This window comes from Equus quagga, chromosome 12 (genome assembly GCF_021613505.1).
Source record: "Equus quagga isolate Etosha38 chromosome 12, UCLA_HA_Equagga_1.0, whole genome shotgun sequence".
Lineage (NCBI taxonomy): Eukaryota > Metazoa > Chordata > Mammalia > Perissodactyla > Equidae > Equus > Equus quagga.
The window spans coordinates 90,903,824-90,916,539 of NC_060278.1; the positions used below are offsets into that span (position 1 = coordinate 90,903,824).

General features: G+C 45.4%; 1 protein-coding gene across 1 annotated transcript in view; it reads left to right on the plus strand.

The window, feature by feature from the left end:
- Nucleotides 1-459: 459 nt before the first annotated feature.
- The window catches only part of ACTR5 (actin related protein 5), a 23,961-nt gene continuing 11,704 nt past the window's right edge, over nucleotides 460-12,716 (plus strand). Inside the window, exons 1-5 of the mRNA XM_046680042.1 lie at nucleotides 460-864; nucleotides 2,278-2,507; nucleotides 5,116-5,285; nucleotides 8,860-9,077; nucleotides 9,759-9,941. Coding sequence (XP_046535998.1) covers nucleotides 466-864; nucleotides 2,278-2,507; nucleotides 5,116-5,285; nucleotides 8,860-9,077; nucleotides 9,759-9,941 — 1,200 coding nt within the window. The 5' untranslated portion in view covers nucleotides 460-465. The remainder of the gene's footprint in view (nucleotides 865-2,277; nucleotides 2,508-5,115; nucleotides 5,286-8,859; nucleotides 9,078-9,758; nucleotides 9,942-12,716) is intronic.

Sequence of the window (12,716 nt, forward strand, 5' to 3'; positions counted from 1 at the left end):
GTGGAGGCGGAGCCAAGGGCGGCTGAAGGTGAGTTACCCGGAAATAGGGCGTGGCCAGGCGAGAAGGCGGGGCTCCGCTGAGCGCAGTGCCCGGCTCTAGAGCCCAGGGAGGGGTGGGGCTTGAGGGTACTACGCATTCAGGGCGGGGCTTACTCGCCCGGCGTCCCGGCTGGAGAGAAGGGGCGTGGTCAGATCAGGTGTTGAGGGCCAGGTTAAGCAGGGGGAAGACTTCGCGGCCAAGATAGCCAGGGCCTAGTGGTCCCCAAGGCGGCCTGGGCCACGAGGGGCGAGTCAGGTGGATTGGCTGGCGGTACTTAGCGAGGGGAGGAGGCTTGGAGCGCCCCCCTGGAACGCGTCGGGGCGGGGCTTTTTGCCGTCTGGGCGGGCGCCGCGGCGAGGGGCGGGGCTTCTTGCCGTCTGGGCGGACGCTGCGGCGAGGGGCGGGGCCACCGCGCGCGCTCCAAAATGGCGGCGGCCAGTGTGGCCGGGCCGGCAGCTAACGTGTTCCCGTTCCGCGACGTCCGCGCCGCGCCGGATCCGGTGCTGGAGGCGGGCCCTGTGGCACACGGACCACTGCCGGTGCCGCTGGTGCTGGACAATGGGTCGTTCCAGGCCCGTGCCGGCTGGGCGTGCCCCGGGCCAGACCCGGGCCCCGAGCCGCGCCTGCAGTTTCGCGCCGTGTGCGCCCGCGGGCGGGGCGGGGCTCGCGGAGGGGCGGGCCCGCAGGTGGGCAACGCGCTGGGCAGCCTGGAGCCGCTGCGCTGGATGCTGCGCTCGCCCTTCGACCGCAACGTGCCGGTCAACCTGGAGCTGCAGGAGCTGCTGCTTGACTACAGTTTCCAGCACCTGGGTGTCTCCTCGCAGGTGAAGGGCGGGTGGGTTGGGCGGGAGGGGAGGGGTCAGGTCGTGTCTCCGCTCACTCCGCTCTCCAAGGGAGAATAGTCAATCCGGGAGCTCTGATTGTTATTTAGTCATTCATTCATTCAGTCGATCAAATATTTAGTGCCTAACGTGTGTAAGCCCTGTGCTAGGGGCTTAGGGTATAGCAGCGAACAAAACAACGCCCCTTTTCTCTTGGAGCACACATTCGGACATATTGTGCGTGTTTGTTATATAATTTCACTTATTGACAAATGTGTATTGAGCACCTACTCCGTGTCAGGCACTTTTCTAGGCATTTGGAATACATTCGTGAATGTGACACAAAATTTCCTGTACTTATGGGGCTGGCCCCGTGGCCAAGTGGTTACGTTCACGCACACTGCATGGGCCTCCCGGGTTGGGGGGTTCAGATCCCTGGCGCAGACCTACCTGCACGCTCATCAAGCCATGCTGTGGCAGCATCCCACATACAAAATAGAGAAAGATGGGCACAGATGTTAGCTCAGCGACAATCTTCCTCACCAAAGAAGTAAATCTTTTCCTGTACTTATGGAGCTGGTATGGAAACACATTCTAGTATGAAAAGGCAGACAATAAACAATAGAATTAAGTAGTAGATTCTATGTCATGATAGAAGGAGAGGAGAGGGTTACATTTTTTTGTAAGATGATCAGGGTAGGACTTTGGGAGAAGATGATGTATGAGCAAGAACAAAGGAGATGACTGAGGGAGCAAGGCATATGACTGACTGAGGGAATAGTATTCCAGAGAGAGGGAACAGCCACTGAAAAGGCCCTGAGGCAGGAGTGTGCCCTAATCTTAATTGAGGGCTGCCAGAGTGAGGGGAAGAGTGGTGAGTGGAAGAGGAAGTCAGAGAGGTAGTGAGGGGGCAAGTCACATGCCTCACGGCTTTTACTCTGAGCGAAATGGGGAGCCATTGCAGGGTGTTGAACAGAGAAGGGATGTAACATGTTTCAGAAGGATCGCCATAGCTGCTGAATGGAGAACAGACTGGTGTGTGTCACAGGGTAGCAATAGGGAGACTAGTTAGGAGGCTCTTGCTGTTAGGTGAGGGGTGACAGTGACTTAGGTGAGGTGGGGATGGGAGCATGTGGTAAGAGGCAGGCAGATTCTGGAGGTGTTCGAAGATGGAGCCAGTGTGATATGCTGACACTTTGTATGGGCTTGACTTCATAGCCTTCGATCGACCCACTTTCATATTTTCCAGAACAACTTCCAGTAGATGAGCTGAATGTTTTAGGGTTGTTTCTGATCAGCTTTTTGATTGGAGACCAAAAGCGAATTCAGCCTTTGCAGTAAGGATTTTGGTTTCTTTTATGCTTTAAAAAGAGTATTCTTTTATCACCACCCATTTACTCTTTTCTTTCAAAGTAGGGCTGTGTTGATCATCCCATAGTTTTGACAGAAGCCGTGTGCAACCCCCTGTATTCCCGACAAATGATGTCCGAGCTTCTTTTTGAGTGCTACGGGATTCCTAAGGTTGCCTACGGAATAGACAGCCTCTTCAGCTTCTACCACAATAAGCCAAAGAACTTGACTTCCAGTGGCCTCATCATTTCATCTGGGTACCAGTGTACACACATTTTACCCATCTTAGAAGGGAGGTGAGTTTCACTTACGGTGTTTGAGTGCTGTTTTGAGAAGCATTCAGGAAACATTTATTGGGTGCTTGCTTTAGATGTGGAGTGGAAGGAGCAAGGACTGGACCACGCAGTGGCCTCTGGGCTGAGCTCTGACCCACCTTACTGTGTGACTCTGGCAGGTCACTTCACCTTCTATCCTTTGTAACCTCCTGGACTGAGTTGGGGTAGATGGTCTCTGAGGTCCAGATCCATAATTCTAGAATTCTATGCTTCTGATTTATGGTAAGATAGCTAATACTACCTGCTGGTGGTAGGTGCTCAATAAAAATGTTTTGAGTAAATTATTTGATTAAGTTTAATTTAGATCATCTTTGTGTTCTGAAGTCACTTTTTAAAAAAACATTATTTTATTGAAGAGATAATGACTTACAACATTGTGCAAATGTCAGGTGTACATTATTCTATTTCACTTTCTGTATAGACTGCATCATGTTCACTGCCAATAGTCTAGTTTCTATCTGTCACCATACACATGTGCCTCTTTACTCCTTTCACCCTCCCCCAACCCCTTCTCTACTGGTAACCACCGATCTGTTCTCCTTATTTATGTGTGTGTTTATCTTCCACATATGAGTAAAATCATGTCGTGTTTGTCTTTCTCTGTCTGACTTCATTTGGCATAATACCCTCAAGGTTCTGGAATCACTTTTTTATTAAGAGATTATTTTTTTATTTAAAGCTCTTTAATCATGATCATTTAGACCTTTCTTTTCAGATAAAAGTGCTTGGCACATAATAGGTAGTTATTAAATATTTCTGAGTTGAATGTAAAGTGAAGGTAATTTCTGTCGTGTTTAAAATCTGTTCTGATTTTATAGTTGGGCTTTTGTTGTCTCATAAGAGACTAGGCCAGGGGCCGGCCCTATGGCACAGCGGTTAAGTTCGCACGTTCTGCTTCTGTGGCCTGGGGTTCGCCAGTTCAGATCCCAGGTGCGGACATGGCACCGCTTGGCAAGCCATGCTGTGGTAGGCATCCCACATATAAAGTAGAGGAAGATGGGCACGGATGTTAGCTCAGGGCCAGGCTTCCTCAGGAAAAAGAGGAGGATTGGCAGCAGTTAGCTCAGGGCTAATCTTCCTCAAAAAAGAAAAAAGAAAGACTAGACCAGCACTGTGCTCTCCTGAGAAGCTTTCTCACTGCGTAAGGAGGGTGTGTAAGTAGGGAAAGGAGCCCCGGTTTTGGAGTTGAGTGCCTGGGTTTGCGGCCCTGCTAAGGATGAGGTGCTTAACCTCTTCACTTAGTTTCCTAACATGTAAAATTGACAAGAAGCGATTTCTCAGGGTTACCCTGAGGATGAAATGAGACAATGTGGGTGATGGCACTTTTTAAACTGTAAAGCAGTCTGAGTGTTTAAGTCAAAATAAATGACATTGAATTTATTGAGACCCATAGTGGTAATTTCTCTTGAAGTTTCTACAAAAATTTATGAAGAAAAAATTAATTCTTAGACATTACCAGACACTCCTGATGTGCAGTTTTCTGTTTTATGTAAATAGAATATGCAGAAATTAAAAATAACAGTATGTCTGGGGCTGGCCTGGTGGCGCAGTGGTTAAGGTCGTGCGCTCCGCTTCGGTGGCCCAGGGTTTGCAGGCTTGGATCCAGATGTGGACCTGCACACTGCTCATCAAGCCAGGCTGTAGCAGCATCCCACATACAAAATAGAGGAAGATGGGCATGGATGTTAGCTCAGCGACAGTCTTCCTCAAGCAAAAAGAGGAAGTTGGCAACAGATGTTAGCTCAGGGCCAATCTTCCTCACCAAAAAAAAAAAATAATAATAACATTATGTTATTTTTATATTGAGAAGAAATTATTTTACATGAAGGCTAAGAAATGATCAGATAGGAGCATATCCTGTTCTGTGCTGGCATCTGCTGGTGAGGTGTGATATAGCAGTGATATTTCAATATACACAGCAAGTTCCTAATTCTTTACTGACTTTCTTACATTAAGATGTAAGGTTACATTGGTTTTCTTCCCCTTCAGTGCATGTGAAAGGGACCTGCTACTCTTAGATTACAGCAAGCCACTATGTGTGTGGTTACTTAGTGTGTTTGTGTCAGTAGAAGTCGAGTGTCTAGGAGTGAGGTTCTCAAAATCTGGCCTACACTAGAGTTTCCTGGAAAGCTTGTTAAAATGAAGATTTCCAGGCCCACCCCAGAGCAAATGAGTCCTGGGAATTAGCATGTTTAACAACTCCCCCAGCTAATTCTAGAATTCTTGGTCCCAGGACTACAGTTTGAGAAATGCATGGTGAGTCACATAAGGGTCTGACTTCAGAGTGCATGTTCTTCCCATTGAACATTGTTTCCTTCTGAGACTCTCGTTAGAAATTAGATCGCCATGTGTCTGTCTGGATGTGGACTAGGAATTCCTGCACTGGGTAAGAGATGGGACCAGGGGACTTGAAAGTCCCTTCCTGCTGTAAGGTTTTATGTTCCCCTAGCTGGTCTGTTTCTTCCTTGTTCATCTACATTAAATTATCCTTTATCCCCCCAAGATGCTCCATAGTCTCTTATCCATGTTGCCAAAAATTTCAATGCTGTTTTCCATTCCTTGGTTGTAGGTTAGATGCTAAAAACTGCAAACGCATCAATCTGGGAGGAAGCCAAGCAGCTGGCTACCTCCAGCGTCTCCTCCAGCTGAAGTATCCTGGGCACCTGGCAGCCATCACTCTCAGCCGCATGGAGGAGATCCTGCATGAGCACAGCTACATAGCTGAGGATTACGTGGAAGGTAATGAAGAGGATGTTTGCTTGCAGCTTTTGGATGTTGTCTTCCTTTGGGGTAGTCTTTAAATTGTTCCCAGGATGACTCTTTTGCTCAATTTTTTACTGTTAATTACTTTTTAGCATCCCCTTCCCCTTTTGATATATACTTTCTTAACAAACTATTCAATAAACTGATAAATTACATGTGTAGGTTCTTTTTCCAAATTGTTTTGGCTGTTCTGATTCCTTGTCCTTTCAGTATAAATGTTAGGATCAGCTTGTCCATATCTTACAAAAAAGTTCTCTTGGGATTTCGATTGAAAGTACGTTAAATCTATAGATAAGATTGGCTATAAAACAATATTCTAAATATAAATCCAGATATAATACTAAATCTAGATTGGGGAGAACTGACATTTTTTGCTATGTTAAGTGTTCCAATCCATGAACATAGTGTGTCTTTCCATTTATCTAGGTCTTTATTGATTTCTTTCATCAGCATTTTGTAGTTTTCAGCATATAGATTTAATACATGTTCTGTTAGACTTATGCCTAAGTATTTCTTTCTTTGTTTTTTTCATTTCGGTTTCCACTTACTCATTGCTGGTGTATAGAAATGCAATCAATTTTTACATATTGATCTTGTATCCTGTGACCTTGCTAAACTTATTAGTTCTAGTTTTTTTAGATTCCTTGGGAACTTCTGTGTAGACATAGAGACAGTTTTATTTCTTCCTTTCCAATCTGTTTGCCTTCTATTTCTTTTTCTTGCCTTATTTCACTGGCTCAGACTTCCAGTACAGTGTTGAATAGAGTGGTAAGAGTGAGCATCCTTGCTTTGTTCCCAGTTCCTGATCTTGGGGTGGTGGGGGGAAGCATTTAATCTTACACTATTAAGTATATGATGTTAGCTGGAGGTTTTTGCAGCTGCCCTTTATCAAGTTGAGGAAATTCCCTTCTGTTCCTGGTTTTGCTGAGCATTTTTATTGTGAGTGTATTTTGAATTTTGTGAAATGCTTTTTCTTCAATTGGTGTGATCCTACAGTGTTTCTGTGTTGGACTGTTCATATGGGAGATTATAATGATTACTTTGTGAATAGTGAGCTAGCCTTGATTTTTGGGTGGTAAACCCTACTTGTTCATGTGTATGTTTTTTTATATGTTGTTGGATTCAATTTGGTAATATTTTATGGGGTTTTTTGATCTATATTCATGAGGGATATTATCTGTAGTTTTCTTGTATTGTCTGTCTGCTTTTGGTATCAGGGTGATAGTGGTCTTGTTAATTGAGCTGGAAAGTGTTCCCTCTTCTTGAACCTTCTGGAAGAGATTGTGTAAATAATTGATATTATTTTCTTAAATGTTTGATCTAGTGGACCCATTTGAACCTGGGGATTTCTTTTTCTGAAAGCTTTTAACTATGAATTTAGTTTCTTTAATAGACAGGTAATCTCATTGTTTTCTTCTTTTTATTATTTCCTTCCTTCTACTTTAGGTTTATTTTCCTCTTTTTTTCTAGTTTCTTAAGATAGAAGCTTAGACTATTATGAGACCATTCTTATTTTTTTAATTTTTTTTTTTTAAAGATTTTATTTTTTCCTTTTTCTCCCCAAAGGCCCCGGGTACATAGTTGTATATTCTTCGTTGTGGGTTCTTCTAGTTGTGGTATGTGGGACGCTGCCTCAGCGTGGTTTGATGAGCAGTGCCATGTCCGTGCCCAGGATTCGAACCAACGAAACACTGGGCCACCTGCAGCGGAGCGCGCGAACTTAACCACTCGGCCACGGGGCCAGCCCCGACCATTCTTATTTTTAATATAAGCATTTAATGCTGTGAAATCTACATTCCACAGGTTTTGGTGTTATATTTTCATTTTTATTGAGTTCAAATATTTTATGATTTCCCTCAAGACTTCTTTTTTGAGACATTGATTATTTAGAAATGTGTTGTTTTCCCCTTTTTTGTTTTGTTTTTTGGTGCGGGAGGAGATTCTGAGGAAGATTGTCCCTGAGCTAACATCTGTGCCAATGTTCCTCTATTTTATATGTGGGTTGCTGCCACAGCATGGCTGGCAAGTGGTGTAGGTCCATGCCTGGGAACCAAACCTGGGCCATTGAAACCAAGCATGCTGAACTTAACCACTAGGCCAAGGGCCAACCCAAGAAATGTGTGGTTTTATATTCAAGTGTTTGGAGATTTTCCTGTTATCTTTCTGTGACTTATTTCTAGTTTAGTTCCATTATGGTCAAAGAACTTCCTTTGTCTGATATCAGTTAAACTTGTGAAGGTTTGTTTTATGACCCCGGTTTACACTGCTTTGGCGAATGTTCCATATACACTTGAAAAGAATGTGTGCTCCGCTGTTGTTGGGCGGAGCGTTCTGTGATGTCACTTAGGCCCCTTTGGCTGATGGTGGTGCTCAGCTCTATGCCCTGTTCATTCTACGTCCGCTAGCTCTGCTGATTATGAACAGTGTTGAAGTCTTGAGGGATAATTGCGAATTTTCCTATTTCTCCTTTCATTTCTGTCAGTTTTCGCTTTCAAGTATTTGAAGCTCTTTTGTTAGGTACGTATTTAGGCGTCTTATGTCTTCTTGGCAAACTGACCTTTTGTCATTCTCTAGCGTCCCTTTTCATCTTGTGCAGTTTGCTTTGAAGTCTGCATGGACATTAATGAAGCCTCTCCCCCTTGATTGGTGCTTGCGTGGTAGGTCTTTCCAGCCTTTCATTTTTAATCTACCTCTATCATTGTATTCAAAGGGAATTTCTTAATAGTTGGGGCTTTGGACTTTTTTTTTTAATTCATTCTGTCAGTCTCCTTCTTTTAATTGGTATGTTAAGACCATTTAAAATTAATTTAATTAGTCATATGTTTGGCTTTAGGGCCACCATTTTGTTATTTGTTCTCTCTTGTTCCTTCTCTTTGTTGTTGCTGTTTCCCTCTCGCCCTCTTTTGGGTTATTTGAACATTTAAAATTTCCTTTTGGTGTTCCATTTTAATTTATCTGTTGTCTTTTCCTGTCCCTTTCTGTGTGATGGTTTTAGTGGTTGCTCCAGAGATTCCAGTACACAGACCTTCACAGTCTCCTTAGAAGTCTGCTGCAGTCTGCTGCTCGCTCTTTTACTTTCTCCTGCGCAAGTGGAGTGTGGGGATCTTCGCGTTCCGGAGGCTCCCTTATCCTTCCTCCTTTATGTTGGAGTTGTCTTAGGAATCACATCTACTTACGTTGGAAACCCATCAGACATTGTTATGGTTTTTACTTTCAATTGTCAAACATTTTAAAGAACTTAAGAGGAGGTTGGTCTATTACGTTTAACCAGATTTCCATCATTTCTGTTGCTCTTCCTTCATTCCCGACGTTCCAGATTTCCTTCTGGTGTGTTTCTGTCTGAAGCTCTTTATTTAGCAGTTCTTTCAGAAGAGGTCTGTGTCTTGGTGTCCAGGTTTTATAGCTGCATTTCGTTGACTGGGTGATTGATCAGAGACCGGGTGGAGTGTGCGTTCTCCATCTACCCAGATCTGGAACCCTGCTATTGACCATCTAATTTCTGTGCTCATGGGGTTTCCGTTTCATAACTTCCAAAATTATTTCTTGGAAGAACTGCAGAAATGGCGGTGCCCTGATTATTATGAAAACAACGTCCACAAGATGCAGCTCCCATTTTCCAGCAAGCTCCTCGGCAGCACTCTGACCTCCGAGGAGAAGCAGGAGAGGCGGCAGCAGCAACTGCGGCGGCTGCAGGAGCTCAACGCCCGTCGGCGCGAGGAGAAGCTGCAGCTCGATCAGGAGCGGCTGGACAGACTGCTCTACGTGCAGGTCAGAGCAGGTCCCGGGATGGGGCCCCAGCCTGACTCAACAGGGCAGTCCCAGAAAAGTTTCTTCCTGTATGTTCTTCCTCAACCGTGAGATGCATTGACCGTCTAGGTCACCCTTGGGGTCAAGAAGGAGTCTGGGGGGATCATCAGTATTGAGAATGGTATAACAGCAGGTATTTCTGCAAGAGCTGTGGGCTCTGGCTTTATTGATTTGTTTTGGCCTTATAGTCTCCTTTATTTTATTTTTAACTTCCTAACTTAAGTGCTGCAAAGTGCACAAATCTTAAGTGTGTAGCTTGATGGATTTTCACAACGTGAAACCCGCTGTGTATCCGCCATCCAGATCAAGAAATAGAGCATCCCCAGCATCCCCAGAGCCGCCCTCAGTCTCCTCTTAGTGACTTTCACATCTCTTCCTCCGAAAGGTGACAACGTTTCTGAAGTCTGTCACCATAGATTAGTGTTGCCTGATCAGGTGGTGCAGAAACCACGGTACGATGGCAGCCTAGAGACGGCAGGGGAGCAGGTCGGCGGTGCGTAACTGGTGGAGGTGTGATTTTGTGGAGGGGCAGGCTAGGGAGCTGTGTAGTTTTTCTCTGTTAGACTTAGCTACTTCTCTCTCCTCCCTGTTTGCGATTGCACTGATGCCTTTGGGGATGAATTCTGACTGCTCTGGTTTCAGGAACTTCTAGAGGATGGCCAGATGGATCAGTTTCACAAAGCTCTCATAGAGCTGAACATGGACTCCCCGGAGGAGCTGCAGTCCTACATCCAAAAGCTCAGCTCTGCAGTGGAGCAAGCGAAGCAGAAGATCCTTCAAGCAGAAGCCAACCTGGAGGTGGATGTGGTGGACAGCAAACCAGAGGTACTGAGGGCCTTGGAGGGAGGTCTCATGTGGTCATTTAGAGAGCACAGCCGTTCCTGAGGGCGAGAGGAGTGTCTTGAGAGGGCTGACATCAAAGGGGCTGTGACCAGGCTCGGGGAAGAGAGCAGTGTGGTGGGTGATGTCCGTGGGCACGGGGGCAGGGACAGTGATAGCACTGACCTTGTGCCAACTGAAGTTCTCACCTGAGGGATTTCACCCTGTGGACCCCTGGCCCCCCAGGAGGGGGAAGTGTGCCTGTAGAGTAGGAAGAACACATACACAGCAATCATGTGGCCCCATCTTGAACCTAAACCTGCCCCTCTGATGGTTGTTTGGCAGTTAGTCATACACTCTCTTTAACTTTCTTCTGATGTTTTATTAAAAATGTTGTTACTTCCTTTCCATCTTGATGTTCCCTAAGGACAGGGATCGTGCTTCATACACAGTTGATGATTTTTTTACAGCAACTGGTAGACATGCTCATTAACGTATTTGTAGGTTGATTTAAGGTCAGCCTTTTGTTAGTTACTAAAACTAACTCTTGAATAAGCTCTTTGATCTCCTCTCTCTCTCCTTTTTATTTCCCTGCCAGTGGACTGTTAAGAAGTGTTGATGTGGCCAAAAGGGCAGGTGGCAGGGCTGAGAAAGGGCCATGGGTACTCTCCGCCCTCGCCCTGGGCCCTGCATGGTGAAGGGGCTGTCTGCGGGACATGCTTTGGCCAGAAGTCACTGGGTTGGCTCTCCCATCTTTAGCACTGGAAAAAAGCATTAATTAGTATACGCATTGTTCCTGAATTTGTCATCTCTAGAGTTCTAAAACAAAGGAGCTTGGTCATTGCCTTGGGACACTTCTAGGGCAGGATTAACTCATCAGCTTATTGGTTTTTTGTTTTCAAATCAACTTTCTTTAAATTCTAAAACCTCTACTTGTAGAAAGAAGCAGTTGTGTGGGACAATCCAGTGTGGTGCTTGCCAGTGCCTTCAGAGCTCTCCTTGGCTCAGCAGGAAGCCTGCTTCTGCAGTGACCATCTCTCAGCTGGAGGCCCGCTCTCCAGTTCCAGCTCGGCCTTGCTTTCTCCACCTCTCTCTGACGGGCTGTAGACTGCACGTGAAAAGCAGCGGGCCATGCGCGTGCATGTTTGACAGAGCAGATCCTGAGTCAGGCTTCCTAGATACAGCGTGCTGGATCACTGAGATCTTGGGTAGAAGGCGCCTTTTCTCCCATCTTCCTCTCCTACAGCATCCCAGATCAACTTCAGTAGAACTCGTGTGCCTTTTCTAGTTTGCTTCTCCCAGTTTTCAGGTCTGTGTTTCAGGTTTGAGCTGTTTAGTGGGATCCAGATCCATATCATCTTTGCTGTTTATTCATCCATATTTAGTTTTTATCATGCTTAACATGTCTGTCAACAGGACATCAGCATCTTTATCCCAGACGTGTGTGACTAAGCCACAAGCACGTGAGGGATTTCAGATTTAAAAAGAAAAAACCAAACGACTGTGAAATATGATTCCTGAGCAGTTGGGGAACTAGTTTTCCTTTTTTGTTCATTTTTCTCCATTTATTACATGCCGTGATTCAGCCACTCCTCCATTCAGCAGATGCTTATTAAGCCCCTACTTTGTTCTGTGCTCTGAGGATACTGTTCACATCTCTCTGGGCTCGGGGGGATTTTGAAATGTTGGACTTGAAAAGATTTCTCTACATACAACAAATGTGATGAAATGATCTGTCCCCAGAGTTCTGAGGGTCAGTCAGCATTTGCTGAATGTGATAGTGGTTAAAGTCAATTACGGTAACGTTCATGGCATAAATTTGACCACGGCGTTGGCTGGCCAGTTCTACCTTTCAGGACGTGTTTGTAGTATTTTCCAACAATATAATCCATTCAGAGTGGAAAGAATAGATTTATGCGGACTAATATTCAAATTGAAATGCCATCCAGGCAGTAATTGCCGAAGTGAATTAATCCAGCGAAATTTTTATCTTAAGAGTGTTTTCTAAAATCCATTTTTCCTACAGACCAGTCCATTTCAGCCCTGGCTGTGCTGCAGGTGTTGCGATGAGGATGTGGTAAGGGAGTAGGCTTTGTCGGCATTCCTAATGGAGTACTGAAACTGGAAGATGCTGGCTTTCCATCGCTACAAGCGTGGCATGGCGGGGGAGGAGGAAGACGCAGTTTTGGAGCAGCGTCATTTGTTGTAAAACACCATGAGCCAAACATAGAAAGTCCCCTTGCCTGACTAGCCAAGATGGGAGCCGGCCTCTGCTTGTGCTTATGCTGCTCAAGACTGTTCCAGGGAACCATGCTGCGTCTTCTCTGATGTGCTTTGGCAAACCGTTGTTCTGTTCGGTTCCAAAAGAACAGTCATATTTGTGTTCCTGAGTGCTGCGCAATACACATGGAGACCCTGGCGAACCCTGGAGGGCGAGAAGCCAGCCGGGGTAGAGAAATATGTTCTCTGCCGATGCCCCTTGTCTGCATTATACTTACTAACTTTCTTTCTCTCTGTGAATCATATGGATTGGGATAGGTAAAATATCTTTTTATCATTTTTAGTGAAGCTAAGAAGGTATCTTATTTTTAAGGTGACATGCTTTTCAGTATAGCAAGATGAAGGTGAAAGATGTTATTTTTGTTGCAGCTAAAGAAGCCTTTTGAAAACCAAACATTTTAGAAGCTTCTCTATTCCACGGAAGTTTGAGGGGCTGTCCCAGGGGCCCAGCGCTCGGTGCTAGGCGTGGGATGCCGGGGACTAGTGGTACAGAGGCGGTTG